This window comes from Cottoperca gobio, chromosome 22 (genome assembly GCF_900634415.1).
Source record: "Cottoperca gobio chromosome 22, fCotGob3.1, whole genome shotgun sequence".
Classification (NCBI taxonomy): domain Eukaryota; kingdom Metazoa; phylum Chordata; class Actinopteri; order Perciformes; family Bovichtidae; genus Cottoperca; species Cottoperca gobio.
This window is the reverse complement of record NC_041376.1, coordinates 10,441,056-10,463,929: the sequence shown is the minus strand read 5'-3', so window position 1 is coordinate 10,463,929 and position 22,874 is coordinate 10,441,056. Positions and strand designations below refer to the sequence as shown.

At 40.6% G+C, this 22,874-nt stretch overlaps 5 protein-coding genes across 13 annotated transcripts; 2 read left to right on the top strand and 3 right to left on the bottom strand.

Moving 5' to 3' along the window:
• The first annotated feature begins 470 nt into the window (after window positions 1–470).
• Window positions 471–5,793, top strand: ddx24 (DEAD (Asp-Glu-Ala-Asp) box helicase 24). 2 transcript variants are annotated; one of them, XM_029460066.1, is made up of 10 exons: window positions 471–596; window positions 808–1,736; window positions 2,080–2,342; window positions 2,379–2,637; window positions 2,730–2,883; window positions 3,395–3,907; window positions 4,298–4,373; window positions 4,602–4,790; window positions 4,874–5,003; window positions 5,099–5,793. In XM_029460066.1, the coding sequence occupies exons 2-10, from the start codon at window positions 812–814 to the stop codon at window positions 5,362–5,364; spliced, it is 2,775 nt and encodes a 924-aa protein (XP_029315926.1). In that variant the 5' UTR covers window positions 471–596; window positions 808–811; the 3' UTR covers window positions 5,365–5,793. The 2 variants fall into 2 exon arrangements, with proteins under 2 accessions (XP_029315926.1, XP_029315925.1); XM_029460065.1 differs by having other exon boundaries at window positions 495–1,736.
• On the bottom strand, window positions 5,026–7,666 carry LOC115027053 (ubiquitin thioesterase OTUB2-like). Of its 2 annotated transcripts, none has more exons than XM_029460083.1 (6): window positions 7,561–7,666; window positions 7,361–7,441; window positions 7,139–7,257; window positions 6,969–7,053; window positions 6,203–6,394; window positions 5,026–6,068 (listed from the first exon to the last, which is right to left on the bottom strand). In XM_029460083.1, the coding sequence occupies exons 2-6, from the start codon at window positions 7,439–7,441 to the stop codon at window positions 5,862–5,864; spliced, it is 684 nt and encodes a 227-aa protein (XP_029315943.1). In that variant the 5' UTR covers window positions 7,561–7,666; the 3' UTR covers window positions 5,026–5,861. The 2 variants fall into 2 exon arrangements, with proteins under 2 accessions (XP_029315943.1, XP_029315944.1); XM_029460084.1 differs by having other exon boundaries at window positions 7,517–7,574.
• Window positions 7,321–18,864, top strand: LOC115027045 (ankyrin repeat and SOCS box protein 2-like). 7 transcript variants are annotated; one of them, XM_029460069.1, is made up of 12 exons: window positions 7,321–7,544; window positions 9,173–9,285; window positions 9,789–9,917; window positions 10,493–10,550; window positions 13,980–14,160; window positions 16,222–16,391; window positions 16,559–16,714; window positions 16,807–17,052; window positions 17,136–17,307; window positions 17,705–18,308; window positions 18,392–18,545; window positions 18,683–18,864. In XM_029460069.1, exons 5-12 carry the CDS (start codon window positions 14,039–14,041, stop codon window positions 18,811–18,813), a joined length of 1,755 nt encoding a protein of 584 aa, XP_029315929.1. In that variant the 5' UTR covers window positions 7,321–7,544; window positions 9,173–9,285; window positions 9,789–9,917; window positions 10,493–10,550; window positions 13,980–14,038; the 3' UTR covers window positions 18,814–18,864. The 7 variants fall into 7 exon arrangements, with proteins under 7 accessions (XP_029315929.1, XP_029315928.1, XP_029315930.1 ...); XM_029460068.1 differs by having other exon boundaries at window positions 13,977–14,160; XM_029460071.1 differs by lacking the exon at window positions 7,321–7,544 and adding an exon at window positions 7,727–7,856 and having other exon boundaries at window positions 13,977–14,160.
• ccdc197 (coiled-coil domain containing 197) lies at window positions 8,480–11,225 on the bottom strand. The gene is made up of 9 exons (XM_029460075.1): window positions 10,948–11,225; window positions 10,809–10,854; window positions 10,472–10,648; window positions 10,205–10,362; window positions 10,035–10,117; window positions 9,750–9,922; window positions 9,556–9,666; window positions 9,356–9,472; window positions 8,480–9,256 (listed from the first exon to the last, which is right to left on the bottom strand). Exons 1-9 carry the CDS (start codon window positions 11,052–11,054, stop codon window positions 9,071–9,073), a joined length of 1,158 nt encoding a protein of 385 aa, XP_029315935.1. The 5' UTR covers window positions 11,055–11,225; the 3' UTR covers window positions 8,480–9,070.
• A 183-nt stretch (window positions 18,865–19,047) lies between the features above and the next one.
• Window positions 19,048–20,859, bottom strand: LOC115027051 (protein FAM181A-like). Its single transcript, XM_029460080.1, has 2 exons — window positions 20,462–20,859; window positions 19,048–20,319 (listed from the first exon to the last, which is right to left on the bottom strand). The coding sequence occupies exon 2, from the start codon at window positions 20,257–20,259 to the stop codon at window positions 19,486–19,488; it is 774 nt and encodes a 257-aa protein (XP_029315940.1). The 5' UTR covers window positions 20,260–20,319; window positions 20,462–20,859; the 3' UTR covers window positions 19,048–19,485.
• Between the last annotated feature and the right edge of the window lie 2,015 nt (window positions 20,860–22,874).

The following is a 22,874-nucleotide window of genomic DNA, read 5'->3' as shown; positions in this document are numbered from 1 at the left end:
ACTGCAGACTTGACACACTACTTTTTTGAAGATTCAAATGATTTAACTAGCAGTGATTTATTCATAATTGTATGCAGATGACTTTTAAACCTTTGCTGATAGCTTATTAGAGACATGACCCGTTATTAATTACATAACAATTCTATCTACAAATTCAGCAAGAAGCAAGCAAGATATTTTTTTTATAACCTGACATGGAAGTGTTAATAGTTTATCTGGTTTATAATGCATACTTTTGTTGTTTTAAGTATATTGTGATGTTTAAAGTAGCATATTTGTAGCCTACCATTAGGACTAACTAAGTAAGAGTTTGAATCCTAGAGGTTTGAAAGCAGGACTTTTAAGTATTCTTAAGTATTAAGTATCTATACACTGTAATATTGTTACTAAATAGCTCAATACTCTTTCCACCACAGCTAATACTACTTTGTATCAGCCCCATCCTGTACGAAAAAAAAAATCTTTCCTGTTTTTCGACAAATAAAGTTTTTCAAACCACGTGATCGACACTGTCATGGCTGCGCCCTCGTGTCATGCGTGGTTGTAAACATTCGTTACAATATTTTGTCACTCGAAAGACCCTACAGTCAACGAAGGTAGTACTTGTATCGCTGTTTTAACGTATAGTTGTTGTGTTGTTGTTTGTGGGTTATGTAGCCAGTTGACTTTGATATTTCTACGAGCATTTAATGTATAGTTGGAGTGGCTCGGCACCTAGCTGCTAGCTTACTTCACACATACGATTTGAACAACTCAGTTTGAAGGAGGCAGTTTAACATATTGGGGGTAACCCTGTTTTATTTGTAGAAAAATGATGAAAATTAGGCCCAGAAACAAGCGTATGTCGTCCGGACTGCTAAAGCTAAAGCCAGCCAAACGAAACATCGACGTGCAAGGCAAATGGAAAGCTGTCGAGCTCGATCCCAGTATCTTCTCCGAGGAGGGCTTGGAGGGTCTGGTATGTTTTGAAGAGCTCACAGATTACAGTCTGTTGGACTCTAAGAAGGCTGCAGCTAAAGCAGAAAAGGAAATGCTAAAGGAGGAGGAGGCGAGGAAGAAGAAGAAGAAGAAGAAGAAAACGAAGAAAAGAAAAGCCAGCGAGGGAGAGGAGGGTGGTGAGAAGGTAGATGTGGAGAGCAAAGAGGAAGAGAAAACAGCTGAACCGGCCAAGAAAAAAGCCAAGAAGAAAAATAAGAAACTGACTGCAGAAGAATCGGACCAACCAGATAAGACTTCTGTAGAAGTGACACAGAAGGATGTGGCTGCAGGTGAGGAGGGAGGGAAGGATGAAACTCCTAAAGAAGAAGCTTCACAAGATACGGCCATTACTTCAGAACCTGATGCCCAATCAAAACCCACAAAGAAGAGCATTAAAAAGAAGAAGAAGAAGAAAAAGAAACAGAAGCAGCAGGTAAAAAATGAGAACATCCCAGAGGCGCAGCCAAACCAGGAGTCTCCATCAGAATCTCAGCGTCTGGAAAAAGACAAGTCCACTCAAGATAAGGTGCCAAAGCCCCCCAAAAACAAAAAGCAGATAAATAATTGGACAAATGCAGTACGTTCTGGATCTGATGACAAAAATGCTGATGTGAGTGCATGGAAAGACCTGTTCGTCCCCCCGCCTGTGTTAAAGGCACTGAGCAGTCTTGGATTTAGCTCACCGAGCCCTATACAAGCCCTGGTTTTGCCTCCAGCTATCCGGGATCGTATGGATATACTGGGAGCAGCTGAGACAGGTAAGATAAAATACCTTTTTGTTTTAGTCCCATAACAATATTAGGGGTGTAACAATCCAATGATCTGGATCAAAATATAATTTAAATCATCTTTTCTTTAAATTATTTTGAATTAAAAAAGATTGTTTTTTATTTAAATGTCTGGAAGAACTGAGCGATCAAATCATCACAGTCATATTTAAGTAGCTTTTTGTGAGTTGATGTAACTTACTTAATTTAATCAAAATTGTATCATTGCAAATTTTGTGATATTAGCAAATATTGTATCTTGTGATTTACACCCCTAAACAGTATGGTCCTCATGTTTCCTTAAGTGAAGCTAATGTGGGAAATGTCATTACAGGAAGTGGGAAGACATTGGCTTTTGGTATTCCCATGATCCACGCCATCCTGGAGTGGAGGAAAAGTTCAGAAAAGCCTCTCGATGACGACACTGAATCACCCACAGAGGTGCAGAGTTTGTATTTACCAGCTGTAGATGAGTCTACAATAGATGAAGAAGAAGAGCAGGACGACGTGGAGGCTGAGGGAGAAGAAGGTGAAAGCATCACAGAGGAGGATCAAGGTGACACGGATGAACACGACAGTGAAGACGAACAGGATGACATTGAAGACGAACGATGACATTGAAGACAGGATGACATTGAAGACGAAGAGGATGACATTGAAGACGAACAGGATGACATTGAAGACGAACAGGATGACATTGAAGAAAAAGATGGTGATGAAAGGCGGTGTGTTAAAGTCATCGAAAATGTAGAGTTTGGCTTTGAAACCACCGCTGAAGCAGAAGAAGCTGCTGCTGGTCGCAGGCAGCCACTGCTTGGACTGGTGCTCACTCCCACCAGGGAGCTGGCTGTTCAGGTCAAGCACCATATTGATGCTATCGCAAAATTTACAAGTGAGTCATTAAAGTTTTTTTGATTTAATAAAAAACTCTAACTTAAACAGAAATATGAATGTCAAGATATTAAAGCTGTTACTGTTGTGTAGACATCAAAACAGCGATAGTGGTGGGTGGAATGGCACAGCAGAAACAAAGAAGGATACTAAACCACAGACCAGAGATCGTTGTTGCCACTCCGGGACGTCTGTGGGACTTGATCCAGGAGCGGCATCCACATCTGGTGAATTTAAGACTACTCAAGTAAGCCACAGTTCACACCTCTTCCTTATATGGTTTATCAATATGGTACAAATCAGGATATCTGAAACAAATTGCCATACGAATGTTTCCCAAAAATATATCTATACATCTATAGATGTCTAAAATCATCACATTTAGTATAATAAATCATAAAAAGGTCATCACGCATATAGGACAAAAACAGCCGTAACTCTGTATAATGTAATATTTGGTATTTGGTAAACATTCTTTTTAGTATTTAATTTTCTCAAGCTTGATGCAGTTCAGGATAATATATTAGGTTTTAATGACATAACTTTGTAAAACACTGTTATGATCATGTCATCACAATATGAAGCCATTGAAAGGCAATAAACTGGAACACTCATCCAGTCCTACTTTCTTATTCATTCATCAGAATTTAATAAACAGCATTTGGGGTTTTGTTTCTTAAAGGGTTGATTATTTATCTAATATTTATTATATAATTATTTTTGGCTTTAACTACTCTTGGTTGTGTTTCTTTCTACAGGTGCCTGGTCATTGATGAAGCAGATCGCATGGTGGAGAGAGGCCACTTTGCAGAGCTGGACAGTCTGCTGGAGATGCTGAAAACCGTTCACTACAATCCCAAGAGGCAAACTTTTGTGTTCTCTGCCACACTGACCATGGCCTGCACCCTGCCCAAACGCGTCCTGCAGAAGAAGAAGAAGAATCTGGACCAGAGGAACAAGCTGGAAGTTCTCATGCAGAAAGTGGGGATCAAGTCCAAACCCAAAATTGTTGACCTTACTAGGAAGGAGGCAACTGTGGAGACTCTGACTGAGACCCGAATCCATTGTCAGAAGGAGGAGAAGGACTTTTACCTTTATTACTTTTTGCTCCAGTATCCTGGCCGCACCATGGTGTTTGCCAACAGTATAGACTGTATCAAGAGACTGAACTCCCTGCTGGTTATCTTGGACCGTACTCCACTGCCTCTTCATGCCAACATGCACCAGAAGCAACGCCTCAAAAACCTGGAAAGGTTTGCTGAGAGGGAGAGGTGAGGGTTACAGGGTTATCTGGTATGCTTGTCCTGGGTTATGTTTCCCATGAGGAGTTCCATCGTTGAGTTTTATCATAATACATATGAACAGAAAACGTTCTGTAGTTTCCAAACAAAGTAGTTAGGAAAACTAAAATAAGTCCCTCCGATAGTGCAAGATTTTTTAAGTTTGAGATTTTCTTCAGTTTATTCATCAGGGAGGAGACTCTTCAAAGGACAGACGTGTAGACAACTTGTGTAGTTTCATACACAAGTTTTACAACACATTGAGATGTACTTAAATTAATCTATTTAGTGGCACTTCCTTGGCATGTTATCAACTCACAACTGCACCATTTACTCATTGCTTATTGAATTGATGCTTATATTTCAACATTTCATTCACAGTTGTGTTCTGCTGACTACTGACGTGGCAGCTCGAGGACTGGATATCCCCAATGTTCAGCATGTTATTCATTACCAAGTAAGCTGTTTGTGATTGTTGTCTATAGCATTTATTATTTTTGAAAACAGTTACTTATATTCAACAGACATGAGTTTTGTCCTATATAAACAAGGGTACTACTTAACTGTATAGCTCTTTTAACTGCAATAGTGTATTCGAGGCCGTTCTACTGCAACATATGACTAAAGAGAGCCTTACCGGTACCTGGTGTAATTATTTCTCATAATGTTCTCCTGTGAACTTCAGGTTCCAAGGACGTCTGAGACTTACGTCCATCGGAGTGGCAGAACAGCGAGAGCCACCAAAGAGGGGCTCAGTTTGCTGCTAATGGGCCCAGATGACATGATGAACTTCAAAAAGATCTACAGGGCTCTTGGGAAGGATGAGGATCTTCCCATGTTCCCCATAGAGACCAAATGCATGGAGGCCATAAAGGTAAGATCCAGCATTATGTCCTGCCTTTATGGGACATTTAAAAGATTATATTTGATTGTTAACTGTAGTGCCTTCCTCCACAGGAGCGGGTAAACCTGGCCAGACGGATAGAGAAGATTGAGTTCCACAACAGCAGGGAGAAGCATCACAACTCCTGGTTCAGACAAGCAGCGAAGGCCCTGGAGGTGGACCTGGATGATGATCTTTTAATCGGTAAGATCAACATAACACAAGATCTCTTGTAACAGGTTCCCTTTATTTAAAAATGTTCAAATACAGACAACTGAATATGCCATCTATGTCTACAGGCGGAGCAAGGGATGAGGATGGTGATAGAGAGCAGCAGAAGGTGGTAAAGGGGATGAAGAAGCATTTGAAGCATCTGATCTCCCAGCCGGTATTCAAGAGGGGGATTATGACCAAGTACCCCACTCAAATGGGAAGGCTCTCCCTGTCTAACATGCCTCTAGCAGGGAGGGAAAGTGCCATTACTAGGGTTTCAATGCAGGAGGAAAAACAGAAGTTAAAGAAAGGTGTTCCACCACAGCGGAGAAAAGAACAGCAGCAGCAGTGACATGTTAATGGAATGTGTATTTGGAGAGGATTTATGTAATTGTTGATTTTTATGTAATGTTTTACATAAATTAATTTCAATTCATTTAAAGTAATAATCCCCAAGATTTTCATTTAAATAAATGTTAAGTCATAATGAGGAAACACAATGGAGATGGAGTCTTTGGCCCACTGATGAACGCCTGTGCATTTGCATTGTCTGATGACATTCCTGGGAATAATCATGATCCATGGGAAGTGAGATCCAAAAACACACCTGCAGTTAGCGCTCATCACCATAGACGCTGCCAAAAAGAACATGGAGATCTTCGAAATTGTAACTTTAAATACTTAATGCACAATGTGCAAAACAAATTGTATTTTGAAATGTCGATGAATTGCTGTACACTGCAAGACTTTATAAAAATCTGTTTTCATAAGTGTCTTAAAACCCAGTTGGGATTTTATTCAACCAAAGTCAATATTCCTGAGTTGAGCTGAGTCCTCGTGGATCTCTGGTCAGTGTTGGGGTCGTGGGTAGAGAATGTTATAATGTGACGTTTGGTAGAGGAGGTGCAGGGAGGGCTGTGCACCCTCTGGAATGACGTGGTGAGCCAACTGCTGTTCATCGCCCTCCATGGAGACGATGTGGATGCAAATATCCAGAGCCTGCGACAGAGCTAAGATGTCCACATGATCGCACTCCATCGCCATGGCCTCCACTTCCTGAATGAAGAAAGTGAAGACATTAACAAATCTGATAGTTTCTTTGGCTTATCTTTTAGTAAAACAAACAAACAAAATCAAAACACTTGGATCTACTATTGTTTACTAGATTGCGGCAACACTTTGTTACTAACCTGATGACAGTAGACTAGTAGATTGGGCGCTTCCACAAAGTTGCAGAAAAACTCTGCCTGGTTTTGCAGGTGAGCTGAAGTGAGCAGCCTGAGATATTGCACCACACTGTCGGACGTCATATGCTCATTGAAGAGCCTGAGCAGCGTCTCTTCCTGCTCATCAGCCTGGCACTGCTCCACAACATTAACGACCTTCAAGAGAACAGAATCATTTAGGTATTTTCACAGGTTGGTTTTATAAACACTCTTACTAGGTCTACAAGTGTGCCTTGAATTCTTAATGTTTTATTCCCTGCACCTTTTTTCGAGTTGCAGACTAAAGAGCTTAGTGGCAGTACAGAGCCACTCCTGTTATCAGCTCTAATGAACGGATCGATGAGTGCCAAAGGGCTTTCAGGATTTCATAGCAAGTCCAATTGGTTTTGATATGCAGTTCTTTTACCAAGCAAGTCATTATTTTAGGCAAGGTGATGCAGTACCTTATCAGTGACTTTCCTATCCAGAAGATAGCTTGTGAATGAAAGTGTGTTGTGCAGCTGACTGTAGCGTCACATATCAGAGATTGACACCACCACAACATTCTTAAGCATCTATTTTGTATTAAACACGTTTCTATGCCTTTTTTAAATGTGCATTTTGTCAAACACTATAGCATTTTAATGGAGATTGTTTTTCTCCAGGTGTATTATAATTCGTGCTTTACTCACACAATGCTACCTGGTAAGAAAATAAAACGTGACTGCAAAAAGAAAAATGTATTATTTACTGTGTTCAAATGGTGCTTGAAGGAACTCTCATCAAAGCCTGCCGATAAGAAGTCTTCGGAGGTTTGAACAATTTTCTCCTTAAATCTGAAAGAGAAACGAGTAACACAAGGCCACCCTAAATTATAAGTGACGTCAGTTTGGACAAATGGCAGTAATGAGGATAACTGACCTTTGCAAAGCCCTGGCATTGTGTAGGACTGACTCCAAGTGTGCGAAGCAGAGGGCTCTGTAGAAGCAGTTTCCATCTCCGCGCACTTGTCTGACGGTAGGAAACTGGCTGCTTAAATCCTAACAAAGGACAATAGGTATGATAATTATGCAGTTTGAGTTAAGAGGGATGACCATGTCCACCTGCAGTAAACCCCCACCCCGCCCCAACCGAATGTCCTACTTTATATTTTGCACCCGGCGTTTGCTCAGGAAACAGCGAAGAAATGTCCTCTCGGCATGAGACCAGGCTGCCCGCCTCCATCTGTCGAGAAACAAACAGCTTTACTATTTTGAGACCAAACAACAGTTTCAGGGGTCGACTGCCCGCACGACATACCTTCGTACTTCAACAACATGGGAATAAGGTAAAAACGTAATTACAGTTGAGCAAGAATCCGTGCGTCAAACCCGTGTGTCAAAACATTGTTGCAATCTTATTTCCATTTTCTGTAAACCGGATGTTTGCATGTACCACGTGCTCGCGTTAAAGGGACAGTACGGGGTTATTTAATGCTGGCGTAATACCTTTTGCTTTGTTCGGGACTTAGTTTAACAGAAACATTCACCACACATTAGCCTTTTGTGGGTTAGCCATATTCCAATTTCCATCACTGTACGGACGACAGCTGTACGAGATCATCTACAGTGGTGGAAGAAATGCTTCAGCCAAATTAAATGTAAAAAAAATCTTACTTACGTCAAAGTACAGAATTATTATCAGCCAATTATAAGTACTGCATTGTATTGTATCTGGTGATGGTAGGGCTGATTATTTAAACTACTTTAGGCTACATGTAATAATGCATCAAATGTTGTGTTGTTAAACTCCTAACTAAAGCCTAACTATGATTTTCACTTTATTGTAATAGATTAAAAAGTGTATTATTTCCCTCTGAAATGTAGTGAAGTAGAAGTATAAAGTAACCAAAAAATGGAAATCCTCAAGTAAAGTACAAGTATTTAAAAAGTGAAAACACAGATATTACTTAATCTTTAGGAACAGAAAATGACTGAAAAGATAAACCACTAAAAGTATGTTTGAACATGTGCTACTTTAACTGCATTGTTCAAAGGAGTAGCATTGCAACATAATCACTGTCTGCACAAGAAGGCTGTAAGAAAACCTGTATGTCAGTGTCTGACGACATGGAGCAGGCCAGAATCTAGCATTAACTTGTACAAGCACACATTTTGTGGTAAATACAGAACATGTAAATGGTTGCAACATTTGGTCCTGCAGGTGTGTGTATGTGTGTATGTTTATGTAGGATTTACAACAGAAAACTCAGATTGCATCTGCTGCATTATATTTACTGTATTTATTGATAGATCAGAATCAGAATAAGAAATCCTTTATTCGCCCCACAACTGGGAAATTTACCTTGTGCATGCAGAATATCACAAATAAATCTTATTCTGCATCATTAAAATACTTATTTTCTCATTGCTGTTTGTATAATCTAAATATGTTAGAAATTGCATACATACAACTGCATATGCCATTTTGATGGGTATCACTGTCTGACATTATTTGATCATTACATTCCAGAGACAAACATTTACAAAGTTCTGAAGCTCGAATACACGTGATCACCTTATTTAAAAAAGAAATGTACAATATAACATTTGAAGTGCAAAATTGAGTGCATTAACAGTTTTGAACACTGAACATCTGTTACAGAAGAATTGAAGAGTTAACCCACTTATAGATCTTTAAACCTTTTCTCACATTCTTCATCATGGGATGTAGTTTTCTTGGTTTTTATGCTCGTCAAATTGTTTTCATTTTGTTTTGTCAAACTACTGTTTCCAAGGTAAAAACTGAACTTTCACACTCAACAAACTTAGAGTATTGTAAGCAGTGACACCATGTTAATGTAAAAGTTAAGCATCAACTCATTGTCTCACTCTTTCTACTGACTTTACTTGAACTTTTGATTTGTGTTTTACTGCCGATGCTTTTCATTGACCCCTTCTCTCTCTTTTCTGTCAGAGCTGTTTTACTTGTCATGGCAGACCCCGACTCCATCAGTCTCCTCACTCTCCTCTCTGTGTCTGCCTTGTCGAGGATGTACTCCTGAAATCATACTCTTGGTTAGTTAAAAGGTGGGCAAATTAACGTAAATTACTAGTGTTACAATATGAACAGTAACCAAGTATTTTCTTAAGATATTACCTTCACCATGTCCATCATTGTCAGCATGTTCATGTTTTCCAGAGGTCCATATGCTGCTAGATAACACTGCTCTGCAAGGTTGTTGATGGCCATAAGCAAGCAACCCACTTCCTTAACCTGAGTGATATTGGCACAATGACAACGTTTCTATCCAAAAACACCTATCTTCAAATTAGCTAAGGATAATTTCCAAAGCATACCTTCTCTCTGCACAGGCCTTGCTCCATCAGCAGGTTAACCTCTGCCTTCTTGTTCTTCTCTTTGAGGGTTTCTAACTCACTCTGGAGTTCCGAAAGTTCCTTATTGGCCATCTGCAATAAACATAACAACTCTTTTAATAGGTTGTTCATTCAAGCACCCTAAATTGAGGAGAAGTTGCAGTGAATATCTGTACCAATTTTTTAATACTGTGGTCCTGCTTCATGATCGGCAGGTGTCGCTGGCCCTGCTCCACCTCCTCCTCCAGACGCCCCAGACGCTGCAGCAGCTCCCGGTGGGTGATGGACAGGGTCTCGTGGCGCCGAATGATGGGCATCACCAAAGATTCAGACCCATTATCAAGGTAAACTGAAAGAGATCGTTCAGTTTGGTCCGTCTTACAGCCAGCGTTTAGAGAATAAACAGCACAGGTTCATGTAAAGTTTGCATATGGAGGCCAATAAAAGTCAGTTTAACTTACTGTTGGGGAGATAATCTAGCGTTTTCATCAAGTAGTCCTCATAGATTTTGTATTTTGCCATTCTCTCCTTTAAAACTTCATGTCTGTGAATTGAGATATGGTAAGACTGAGGTATAGGATGCCTTGATGAGCATTATCCTCACAATATGGCTTTGGTTTAAGGTACTTACCTAGCTCTAAGTTGTTTCAACTGTTCTGTCAGATCTTCTATCCCTCTCTGTTTCGAAATGTTCAGCTCCCGTGCAGCCTCATATGTCGTCAGCGCTCGGTGTCGCTTTGCTTCATTTTCAGCCACAAACTTCTCAAACTTAATCGCCCTCTCTTCAGTCTGGGTGAAAGTACAAACCCAAAGGGCATGTGTATTAAGCCAATGTCATCAGTGGATATAGTCTGTAATCATTTATGCTTTTAAACAGTTTCAGAGGGTTTGTATTCACCTGATGTTGTCTTATTTCCAGTTCAGACCTTCTCCGAGCTAGAGTCTCCACACAGTTCTTGAACTCTCGTCGTTTGAGTGTGAGTTGCTGGTCCACCTCGTCCAACTCAGCCTGTTTCTTCAGAACCAGGGTCTTTTGCAAAGTGTTCACTCCTGCCTCAAGGACTCTGCTTGGAGTCTAAACATATAAAAACACTAAAACTCTAAAATATCTTAAAAAGTGAGTCATCACTGGTCATAGAAAAATATTTTTAGATGATGATATTTACTAAATGCTTGATTGACAGCAAATAATTGCATTCTTATTTTTTATCACATGCTTACTTATTATGTCTTACCTCCGTCACAACAGGTATGTGGTTGACATTTTCTTCCTTTCTTTTACTGAGGAGAAAATTGATTTTCAGTAACACGTGGTGTTAGAAAGAAGTGCGTTGGCATGCTCATTGTAGGCCTATAATAAAAGCACAGGCCTACCTGGTGTCCTGCGATTGTGTTACAAAAATGTTTCTTATTCTGTTTTCCACCGTCAGTTTTAGACGAGGGTCGCTGCTCTCTAAGACAGGAAGGGAAGAAGTCGTCATGTTTGTTTTATTTCAAATATATTGTCCAAGAATCCTGAAAAGTAAGTCCTGCAGTTATTCCACGTTCGGGCGAGCAGAAAGACGAGCGAGGGTCTTTTCCGGAAGTTTTCCTGGATTTGTGTAGCTGTTGCCAGGGAACCGCAGCTGAGACATCAGGGAATGTGCCGGGATCGTTTCTCCGTTGTCATGGCAACTGCCAGAGAGGCGGTTCTGTTTCATTGACTGAATGAGAGATGAGATCGTTGGAGGTCCGAGACGAGCAGAAAACGAAGAGCGCTCACTCCGGTCCAAATCCCGCGGACCGTGAACCAAGTCCAAAGCTCTGCTGACGGAAGTCCAGGCAGGTGTTTCTCATGTGAACTCATAACAGAGTTGATAACATATGTTATGTTATGTTATGTTATCAACTCTGTTATGAGTTCACATGAGACATTCTGCTACTTTGCAGTCTTTACCAGTGAGATATGACAATTTCATACACACAGGTCGGTGTGGGCGATTTGGTTTTGATCCAAGTATGTTAGAATCACTGATATCAATACAGTATTTTTTTTATGTTAACAGCTACTAATGTACTTGTATGTAAGAGAAATATGTGAGTAAGGTGAGTGAATTAAAATTAAAATTTAAAATTGATCCTCAAAACAAGATTTAGTATCGGTAGTATCAATACTTTGATAATCAATCCGCCCAACCTTAATAATAATAATAATAATAATAATAATAATAATAATAATAATAATAATAATAATAATGGCATAATTAATATGTAAAAGCCTCCTGCATTTCCAACTATTCATTTAGGATCCTCTTCAGACATGTTTTTTTTTTATATATATATATATAAATATAAATACTCTGCTTTGAATTATAATTTGAGTGAATTGGACTAAAAAGTTTTTTCTTTACAAATACTTTACTTGTCTCTTATTAAAAATTCCTAATTTTGTGAATATACAAATATTTTGGAGGACTGGTGGATGCAAGATGTTCTCAGCGTTTGTGCACTTGAGGTTATGAAGTTTCACAGTTGTGTAAGTTGCGTATTGACCGGGTCACAACATCAAAGTACCTTAGCGTCTTGGATCCAGATTTGACGTAAATGCACAGAAACTTTCCTCTTTCAGCAGATGAATATGAAAACAGCATTTTTGTGTCAAACTCTGCACGCTCATCACTCTGCCCAGTGAAGGTCAAACATCCAAGACAAATCACAATAAGCAAAACACATTTTTGGGTGGATAAGGTCTTTCTAGATTTGTAGACCTTTTTCACATTGATATGACATGTCATCACAGGAAAAGCAAAGGTTAAATGAATAACATAAAAAGAAAAATTGCATCCACTTTAATTTTTACCAAAATATCTTTTACCAGCACACAATTTGTCTTTATAGCAGGAAAACCACAAGTGTAATCACTGACCAGGCTCGCTGACACACTTGAATGGGACAGGGACATAGTTAAGTAATTACACCTGTGTCATACCGTGTTAATACCGTGTTAAACTGAGAACAATGTTAAGAGCAAAAATTCCATTTGAACCTGACATTTTGTGAAGAGTTAATTTGTTGAACACGACCTCTCAGTTTTACCACTACCTTCAAAAACAACAGGCCTGCACTGAATCCAACCTTCACCGTGGTAATGTTCAGTTTTTTCATGATAATAAGTGATCATTTAACTTATCATTAACTTTGCAGTGGTGATGTTTAATTGTATTGTGCTATCGAGGAGTTTCTAATACTTCGTCCACTACATTAAAATGGGTAGACTGATCAATATGGATTTGATATATTTTAGTTTGAATATAAATGATATATGCAATAAATATATCTTTATATTATATGTATGGTACAACACATGCACTAGCATCCATGTGCATATCTTATTTTTACACATTTATTTATTTATGTGATGATCGATTGTCTGCAGTTCCTGTCACATTTCATCTGAACATAAAAGATAACACAGCATTAAATAACCAAGTTTGTCTTTGTTGGCCCAAAGATGTGGGGCTCCACAGTATTTTTGGAAACGGCCTCAGAGCTAGTTCACATAGTTGAGTTACTCCAATTTTAAATAGATATGCTAATAGACTTGTTTGTGTCAAGTAAACCAGCAGACACCACTTCCAGTTTACATGCAGGAAGTATTTCTCTTAAACCACGTCAGAAGAATGGATTGTGAAACAAAAATCATCCGTCGTTGTTGTGTGCACATTTTCACACTTCATCATGTGAGTAGAGCTGATACAACAGAAGGATACTCTTCTTGTTGTGAAGGTGGCTTGACACACTTGTAAAGTTAAAGCAACTTCTGTGAATGAGGATGAGGAACACTGTCATGTGGTGAGTTAAAGTCTTTGAATTCAAGCTTTACAGGCAAGTTTCTTTTAACAGCTTTATACACTTGGTCATTCAAATCTCTCCTCATTCTGTCTGTGTGTGTGTGCATTTATTCCTTGTTTACAAATATACAGTATTTTCTAAGGCCTTTAATCAAAGTCATAGTTGTGCATATTAACTGTAACGCCAGCTTTATGTGTTATTCTTATGCCAACTTTCTGCTGCATAACTCTCTGTAACACTACACACGACCTCACCTCAGCGTTGCCTCTGGAGCAGCAGAATCGAGTGGAATCAAACACAGTTGAACATGCCCTTAAAAGGCATCTATCCTCATTGCCTGAGCTGCTGCTCTCTGATGTCTGCTGGTGCAGATTTCAGCTCTGTTAAATGAGCTTGGTCTCTAATTCATACAGCATGACTTATGTGTGTATTATACTGTGCTTGTTGGTATGTCATCCTTTGTTTTACGGACTTTGCAAATCTGTTTTTTTAAATTGGCGCTATAAGTGTTCTCACTTTGGTTTTCTAATCTGTTGTTGTTGGATCCTCTGCTTCATCTCTGGTCCGTGAAGAAGACAGCAGCTCACTGTTGGATGTCCCGGTCCTCAGACTGGACAACACATCTCCTCCTGTGATGATCACAGTCAGCAGATCCAGGTCTCTTTACCAGAGACTAAACAATGACATCAAACACATGCTGGCTGACTGCTCCCTGATTCTCCACACTTCAGCCAACACAACAGTACACTTGCTCAGGTGAGGATATGTCATAGTACTTTATAAGACACTTTTTAAACAGAAGTATTGTACAGTACACACACTTATGAGATTTCCCTTTGCAAATGTCTTATAATAAAACAATCCCTGAGTAATTCCTTTGAAAACTGTGGTTAAAAATTCATATTCTAGCTGCCTATATAAATTTAAATAAAGCAATTAACTTTTTTAGTTTTTGTCTGTGCTGCATATTTGGAGTAAACACTTGGGTTTTGTGGAACTGTTTAAATATGCAGCTCATTGGTTTAGCTCAGTACAGGTGACTTTTTCTCCAGATGAGAAAGAAATGAGCCTAATGTTAAATCTGGTTCACGGGAAACTAAAAGAAAAACAGTACACCAGTGCTGTTTTTCTTTTACTTATTATCTGCAGGTGGCCTGGTTTTGCAGCAGCTAATATTTTCTACCATAAGAGCTGTATATGTATACATCTGCAGGTATAAACTGCTGCTGCTATCATTTAAATGTCCTGTAGATGACAGAACACCTCCCTCTTGTGGAGAAATTGCAGCCCACTAAAAGGGAATTAGTGAGTAAATTACAAGCCACTGTGTGTATATATATAGAGATATATCTATATATATATAGATGTATAGATATATAGACACATAAACATCTAAAAATGGAGGCACATGAAGCTCATGAGGTCTTCCCAGAGGTCATGAACATGTATAATTATGTACAGTAACTGTGCCCATGTGACTAACACATACCTGATGGTTTGCCTTAAAGGGAAAATAATCTATTTATAGAAGTTAAAGTTTTGCCAGACAAACTATGCAGCCAAACCGAATTTAAAATATATTTAAAACATATTTTTCTTACTTAGCATATGAGGCATATGAGGAAACATAAAGCTTGTAGATTAAAATGAAGCCAGTACTTCACATTTGTGTTGTGTGATAAATACCTGCGATATAAAATGATTTTATTTGAATATGTTTTTGTCCAAAATGTATAAGGCTGGATGGGGGAAGTGGGGGAATTCGGACACATGGCCTCTAAAATCTTGGTTACCGTATAGTCCACTTGATTTTACAGCCTTACTTACAGCCACCTCTCTTTGCAAAAATGAAGGATTTTCTCATAACAGTAAGATTCAAATAACAGTACAACAGTACAGGACAGCAATGCCTGTGGCATTCAACAGTGTGCAGTGCATCATGAATTGTGGTGGGTGTATCTTTTACTTCTTTATGCTATGCCTTGTTTTGTGTTTTTCATATTTTACTAGGCCTATTCTTCCTAAAGTCGCCTTTAACATTAGTGCTTTTCATTATCTGGATGTTTAATGTGGAAACCAGCCAATAAAATAAAGGCTTCACGCAAAGAAAGACAACTCTGCTCAGGTTGCATTATCTCTAGTGCTGCTCGCCTTATCTCTGGATGTCTGAGTGTCTTTACATATATGGATAAACCCGTCACCCTGCCGCCTGACAATACAGTCCCAAAATAATCTGAGGCAGCACAGCTGAGCCCCGCTCGCCGCTGCACGCTGCTCCGCCGCCGCGCTGTGTGAGGAAATCTGTCTTCAGACATGACGAAATTCAGCTATTCTGAATACTTATCTCAGTTCCGTAATGCTGGAGGTAAATGTAGTAATGTTCTGTCGCGACTGCGAGGAGACAGGAGGGGAGGAGACAGTCAGAGCGACGTAACGTCAGAGACGGAGTGAGTCTTTTGTTGTGGTGGGCTGTTTGACACGGGTGTGTGTGTGTGTGTGTGTGTGTGTGTGTGTGTGTGTGTGTGTCTGTGTGTGTGTGTGTGTTGGTAGTCCTTGTGCGAGGTCTTCTGTGTAACTAGTGAAGAATATTGATGTAATGACATACCATACCAGTTATAATCTTATTCAGGTTAAATGAACCCCCTGCAACCCCCCCCCCCCCCCCTTTCACATACATCCCCCAACCGTACCCCCCCCCCCCCCCCCCCCCCATTGCATCAAAACTACAGCCCTCAAACAGCTGATGTTTGTCTAAAATCACACTTGATTGCATTTAAGTGTAAGTCAATTAAAGATCTTTTTTTCTCTCCTTTCAAGGGATGTTGAGCCAGTGGTATTTGCCATCAGGAGAGGGGATGTGAAGGCTGTTAATGATCTGGCAACATCCGCTCCTCTCAGCCTGCTGAAGGAGAACAAAGATGGGTGGATACCTCTGCATGATGCTGCCTTCTGTGGACAGATGGAGTGCTTAAAGATCCTACTGAGGGGTAGGACATTGAAACCAATGAAAACAGTGCATTTGTTCACTTTAAATCACATGGGCTCATTGTGAGGATATGGAAAAGATCTATTCAAAGAGGTTTGGTGCTAAATGTGTACAAAATGCTAAATGAATCACCCAACTGGTTTGTGTGAAGTATATTTTCTGCTCCAGTCCACCCAGGTTCGGTAGACAAACGGACCTTGCAGGAGCAGACGGCCTTGCTGCTTGCTGTGTCGTGTGAGCACTTGTCATGTGTGCGGTGCCTTCTGGAGACAGGCGCCGACCCCGACATCAGCAGCAAGAACAAAGAAACCCCTTTGTACAAAGGTACAGCTGTGAAATCAATTGTATACAACAGATTTAGAAAAAAACAAGATGTGTAACTGTATAACAGCCACGTGTCTTGTCTGTTTCTGTAGCCTGTGTGTTGGAGAATGTGGACATGGTGAGCCTCATTCTGTCCTACGGAGCCACTGTGAACCAGCGGTGTGGTCAGGGTTGGACGGCCCTCCATGAGGCTGTATCCATTAACAACATAGAGATCTGTGAGATACTAATAAGAGCCGGGGCTGCAATCAATCCACCTAACACCTACAGCATCACACCACTCATTGCAGCAGCTCAGCGAGGACAGATGAGGGCACTGTGCTACCTTATTGGGAAAGGTACTTTTCTTCGCAAAATATTCCTCCTTTTCATGTTTCTGATCCCCATTTCAAGGTTATAAAGGAACAATGCTTTTCTTTAGGTGCAGATGTGAACATGCAGACGTGTGATGGTGTCACAGCGCTGCATGAGGCTAGTAAAAATGGCCACCGGGAAAGCGTAGCGGTGCTGTTGACTAAAAACGCAGACGCCAACAAACCTGCTAACTCAGGACTGCTGCCGCTACATGTTGCCGCCCAATATGGTCACCATGAGTAAGTGGAGAACTTGTTAATCAAGCATTATTATAATAGAAAGCATTAGTGAAGATGTAACATTTGGATACAAAATGTGTATTTATAATGTATAATAGAGGTTGTTGTTGTTAGGGCTGCTCCCTTTTTAATATATTAGTTGACTAATTGGTTTTGGTCTTAATGGACTAAGATTTACTAAATCCATCAGTCATTTCTTTCATGCTTTTTTCCTGCTGAATGAGTTATTTCAAAGATTTAAATCTGATTGATCAAACAAAATCGTATGAGTGTTAGTTAAATATGAATTGATTTAATCTAAGACAGCCCTAGTTGTACATTTGAGCTATGATATGAGTTCTACAAACTGCTTTGTATTAGTTGTCTTTATGTGTTTTTGTCCTCCCTTTGTGTTCAGGATTGTCTCCCTGCTTGTCTCAGTGACAAGTCGAGCCAGGCTCCGCCACAGTTGTATCAGCCCCCTCCACCTAGCAGCAGAGTACAACAGACACACGGTTGCAGCTGTGCTACTCAAGACAGGTGCAGATGTAAACGTCACGCTGGCCAACAGTCGCTCCATGCAGTATGCTGATCGACGAGCAACAGCCCTCTACTTTGCAATTGCCAACGGCAGCACCAAGACAGCAGAGGTGTTGCTGAACGCTGGTGCTAGTCTTAGCCTGGACCCAGTCAGTCCTCTGTTGATGGCTGTACGGCAGGGCTGTGTCAGCACTGTGTCCTTACTGCTGGAGAGAGGGGCAGATGTCAACGCCAGAATACCCTCTCACGCCACTACGTTCCCCGCTGTTGTTGTACTTTGTATGAATAATCTGCCTCTACTCAAGTGCCTTTTGAACAATGGCTGTGATGCCCTCTCCTGTTTTACCTGTACATACGGCTGTGCCGCTCACCCAACATCAGGAGGATCCCATATAAGAACTGCTGGCAGCAATGTATGTGTTTTACAGAATGACAATCTGCTTCCTTTAAACTGCAGTGAGCCGCCAGAAAGAGCAACACAGGTGTGAAAAATAAGCACAAACAGTGTCATGGATTTCACAATAAGTGAGATTTGTATGTCCTTTATGTTTTTTTCCTTTTTCAGTTCTGTGAGTGGATCTCAACATCAGTTATGTGTGAATGGGCTGGACCGATCATAGACTTGCTGCTGGAGCATGTTGGTCATGTTCAGCGGTGCAGCAAGCTCACTGAACTGCTGGACAGCCGAGAAGAATGGCTCGCTGTTAAGAGGAAGTCATGTATGTCTGACAAAATCTTATCAACCAGACATGCAAACGTGTCTTTCACTTCTTCACACATGCATACGACGCAAACGTAGTCCACAAATATGCAAGTGACAATCTCCTTTGTCTTTTTTTATTTGTCTTGTCCACAGCGTCACCTCGTCCACTGCTGCACCTTTGCAGATTCAGGATTCGGACCCAAATGGGGAGACACAGACTGAAATCTCTCCCAAGTCTCCCTCTGCCAGACAGACTGATCAGATACCTGAGCCTGGCTGACTGACAATAAAATGAACTTCAAGCAATAAAGGCATCAGAGATGTGACTAAATTTATCATTTGTGTTTCTTTTTTTAGCTGCATCCAACATCTTTAATCTGTAAATGCAATTCTCTATGTATAAAATATATATTTATAACATATGTAACGTGACAATAAGTTTCTTTAATCTGTCCATCAGAGTGTAGTTTCACAGAAACGCTCAATGAAAGCAAAAATGATCTAATGCCCAAAGGGAGGGAAGTTGAATCATTTATTTAAAAATAAAAGTCATTGTTTCAAATGTGCCTATCAAACATTACTTTGACAAAGAAGAAGCAATCTTTGTCTGACATTCTATTCTCATAGTTGAAAGAGAAAACTAAAACAGAAAGTTCTCATTCATTTGCATGTCTTTTGGTAGTGAAAAAAAGAGCAGTCATTCTCTGCAGAGACCTAAAAATAGAAACTTACTGTCAGTTTTCAGAATCTTGGAAGGCATCAGTCTGGCATGAAAGTGAGCATGATTCTGAAAGTGCAACATAGTCCTTTAGATTTAAACAATACAAATGGATGAAGCATTCCAATAAGTGCTTTAGGAAGTGTCTCGTGTACAATGTTGAAAGATGAAGAACACAAAATGAGAATAATTAGTTCTATTTACACATTTTTGTGTGACTGGTCCATTAGTAGAGTTATTAAATGAATCCAAACACACTGAAGATCGGTGACTGGACTGTGGGTTTGGTCGGTATGGGTTTGACCACAACGTGCGTGTGAATTTTCTGTCCATAAAGATGCTCAGGTCTCTCTGTCTCTGCTGCTTTGCTCCACAATCCCAGGGGCGGATGGGGGACAACAATATGACTGTGGAGGACCTGGTGTCCGTGGTACTGGAAGGGGCAGCAGCCGCACACACTCACACAGTGGTGCGAGGTCAGGTCCAATTTCAGAGTCTCTTTATCTGCAGCGCTGCGTCGACTGGACGCAGACAGAGTGGCCTTTGCGTCATCATCATAACTCCTTTTCCTCTTTTCAGTTTCACTGACCTCACATGTGCCTGTAGGGTTCTTTTTTTGTCCTATATGTGACTGCTCCTCCTTAGTTTGTGTCAACTTAGGTTCCTCCCAAAACGAGGCTGGTAGTTGGCGTTTCCTCATAGGCACCTGCTCCACTGCGCTCCCCACATTCTCCACACGCTGAGCATCAGAGCTGGCCTTCTCTGTGACCTTCACACTCTGGTTAGCAGTCCCCACAGGTTTGGCGCTTCCATACTCAGGAGACCTGTGCGTGTGGCACCTTGGGACTCTGGAGTACTTCTGAGAGAAACGCTTGAGTTGTTTCTGCAGATATTTCCTGTGATCCACGGAGCGTCTGCACGGAGCTGACTTGTCCAAGGCCGCTTTGATATCGCTGGATGCCAAATTGACAAAATTCAGCAAAGTCTTGACCTCACTGTCTGCGTTTGCCATTTTTGAAAAATATTTGGATCAAATCAGTCCATGTTGTAGCTTGTAGTCCACCATCAAGTTCTTAAGGGAAATCAGAAAAACAATTTAGACTTCGCGTAATTGCACATTATTATGTAGCCCATTCTAGGAAATCTGCAATCAAGCCTAAATTGAATGTGATGCCTCTGAGTTGATATTTTAAGAGTAATAACCCTTTGCTCACCACTAGTGGATGAATCCAGCCACAGTCCAAGCACAGACTTCTCTCCAGGCTGCAGTAGGAGCACTTCAACAAGTTGAATGAATATAAACTCCTTGTAGTTATGGTGCTTTCCTTGAACCAATCAGCGACCCCAGGCCCCTCACAATACACCCCAATCAGCCTCCGAGCGCCCTGGTATCGAATTCTTCACCATTGCAAATTGTTGTCATGGAGACCTGAAAAAGCCGCTGAGGGGATGCGATATTTCTCCTACATGGTGATTTCCGCAAGTTGGTCAAATATCTCCTAAAACCCAGAGTGTGCATGAATAAAAAATAAGTGCAAGTTTTGCTGAAATGTGCATGCATTTTAACTTTATTTTGGAGCTGTTAAAGTTGAGTCTTTAACATAACGTTAGATACGCCTCATACCCTCCCCAAGAGTGATGTCAGCTGTAGGATTTGGTGAGGGGGGGGATCTAAAGAGTGCATAACCATGGAAAGGGGCTTGAACGCTCAAGAATCTTGTCTTTCTGTTTGCCCCCTCAATCGAGCGACACAAAGGCTGAATTACTCATTCAAACCTCGCGGGACAAAAGGAAAGGAGCTGGATAGCACTCCTGCATTTGTAGTCAAACATTTAGAGACTTAAATCGAGTCGTCATGAAGGAGAAAGAGTCGGACAAAGCCCATAGAATTGCCATCAGCAAACATTTTCCTGTGTCATATTATGGGGTCTCCATGGCTCCCTCTGGCCCGTGGACAATAGCACAAGTTTGCACACTCGAATACTGTCACCCTGCCAACGGCAACAAGAGCCCAAAACAGGACAATCCCCAGAGAAAGCATGGGCTCCGCGGGGAAGGTTGCAATGGAGGAGGAAAAGGGGACTTGTGAAATGCTAATTGAGCTTCATCCCCTTATTGAAGTGGGAAAAGAGTACCTATCGTCCCATTGAACCCCAACAGCAGTGGAATGAGATGTAAGGAAACTGTTTGTCTGGTAAGTAACACCTCATGCTTGTGCACTATGTTGTCCTTAAAGCATACCCTGAACCACTCAAGCACCAAGACAGATAGTTTTTAAAAAACAATCTGCAGGCTGGAGGCTACAGGCCATTTGTTCCGAGTGAGCTGCAGCCAACATGATTGATTGCCTCATTCTCTCAGTTTGGGGTTGTCTGAGGAGAGCCCTGCAGGTCTATATGTGCTCTGACTGGTCTATCTTTTTTAGGCGGTGCATCCCTCTTGTTCTGGAGAGGCAATGGGACCCTATTGTCGTCCTCTCTTCTTCTTCCCTTCACCTCTCTGTTCAGCTGAAAAGGTCAATTAACAATGGGGCTACCCTCCCCTGGCCTGTCACCCCACTCCTGTGCTTTTGAAGTGAGAGAGAAAGAGGAAGCATAGTGGCATCCATAAATCCCACAATGTGACGCTGTCCTTGTGCCAAGACAGGTGGACAGGATGTTTGTCCAGGATTTCAGATATTTGGAGGATTGAGTCGATTTATCTGAAAAATACAAATGACAATTTTCATTGAATTCTTTATTTATCTATCCACTTTAATTCAATTTAAGAGTGGTCATGGGAGCTGCCACATACCATCAATCCACCAGACAAACCAACATACAAGTTTAAAGTGTAACATTCACATGCTGCATGTGTGTATCAAAGATATGCACATAACATGCATATCTTTGATGCACAGGCAAACTGCACTGAGAAAAGGTTGCAGCCAGGGAGTGTTTGTGGTCTCCAATGATGCACAGTAATATTACAAACTCCTGAACCATCATTTCTCACCATGTTTGCATTCTGTAACATAAAATGTCCCAGTGGAGCTATAATCTGACTCTTGTTTGTACTAGCTCCCTTGGCAGAAGCTGTCCAAGATACATCTGTTAGTTCAACTTTCTATGGTAAGCCCTTTTTTTCATCTGTATCACTTCTTTACCAAAATAAAGCTACAACAAGATACAAATGTATTGATGCCAATGGGAAAACAAAGTGTTACAGCAGCACAAGAAGTAAAAGATCCGAGCAAAGAATATAACATATAAAACATTAGGTGAGCTAAACCATAAACCAAAATTAATTACAATCTACATACAGTATCAGAGTTAACAAATCCATAAGGATAATAGCTCTTTGTACATTAGGTAAATGTAAAATAGGAATCAGAACTAAATGCACAAATATCAGGGGGGGGGGGGGAATGAAAGGAAATGGAGAGAATTTGGTTGGAAGTATTTAATTTCTTCATCACACCTCACATTAAAAAGAAACAACTCCATACTCAACCGCAGTGTTGAAGATAAAAAGGAGTAACATTCTACTGGGATAAAATGGATCCTCCCAGTCTTAAACATTAGGCTGTAGACATAGTGAGGGATATGTTCTGTGTGATGGAACAATGGACATTTTCTCGGAGGAATA

Bases quoted from the DNA above. Each gene is read 5' to 3' on its own strand.
- ddx24 (XM_029460066.1), top strand. From the start codon at position 812: ATGATGAAAATTAGGCCCAGAAACAAGCGTATGTCGTCCGGACTGCTA. The intron at 2,343-2,378 runs ATTGAAGACGAA...AGACAGGATGAC, and splicing joins GTGAAGACGAACAGGATGAC to ATTGAAGACGAAGAGGATGA. The intron at 5,004-5,098 runs GTAAGATCAACA...CTATGTCTACAG, and splicing joins GGATGATGATCTTTTAATCG to GCGGAGCAAGGGATGAGGAT.
- LOC115027053 (XM_029460083.1), bottom strand. From the start codon at position 7,441: ATGGAGGCGGGCAGCCTGGTCTCATGCCGAGAGGACATTTCTTCGCTG. The intron at 7,258-7,360 runs GTAGGACATTCG...GTCCTTTGTTAG, and splicing joins CGCCGGGTGCAAAATATAAA to GATTTAAGCAGCCAGTTTCC. The intron at 6,069-6,202 runs GTTAGTAACAAA...TTCTTCATTCAG, and splicing joins TACTAGTCTACTGTCATCAG to GAAGTGGAGGCCATGGCGAT.
- ccdc197 (XM_029460075.1), bottom strand. From the start codon at position 11,054: ATGACGACTTCTTCCCTTCCTGTCTTAGAGAGCAGCGACCCTCGTCTA. The intron at 10,363-10,471 runs GTGAATACAAAC...ACTTTCACCCAG, and splicing joins TGGAAATAAGACAACATCAG to ACTGAAGAGAGGGCGATTAA. The intron at 9,923-10,034 runs GTAAGTTAAACT...GATCTCTTTCAG, and splicing joins GCTAGATTATCTCCCCAACA to TTTACCTTGATAATGGGTCT.
- LOC115027045 (XM_029460067.1), top strand. From the start codon at position 15,718: ATGACGAAATTCAGCTATTCTGAATACTTATCTCAGTTCCGTAATGCT. The intron at 16,392-16,558 runs GTAGGACATTGA...TTTCTGCTCCAG, and splicing joins CTTAAAGATCCTACTGAGGG to TCCACCCAGGTTCGGTAGAC. The intron at 18,309-18,391 runs GTGTGAAAAATA...TTCCTTTTTCAG, and splicing joins CGCCAGAAAGAGCAACACAG to TTCTGTGAGTGGATCTCAAC.
- LOC115027051 (XM_029460080.1), bottom strand. From the start codon at position 20,259: ATGGCAAACGCAGACAGTGAGGTCAAGACTTTGCTGAATTTTGTCAAT.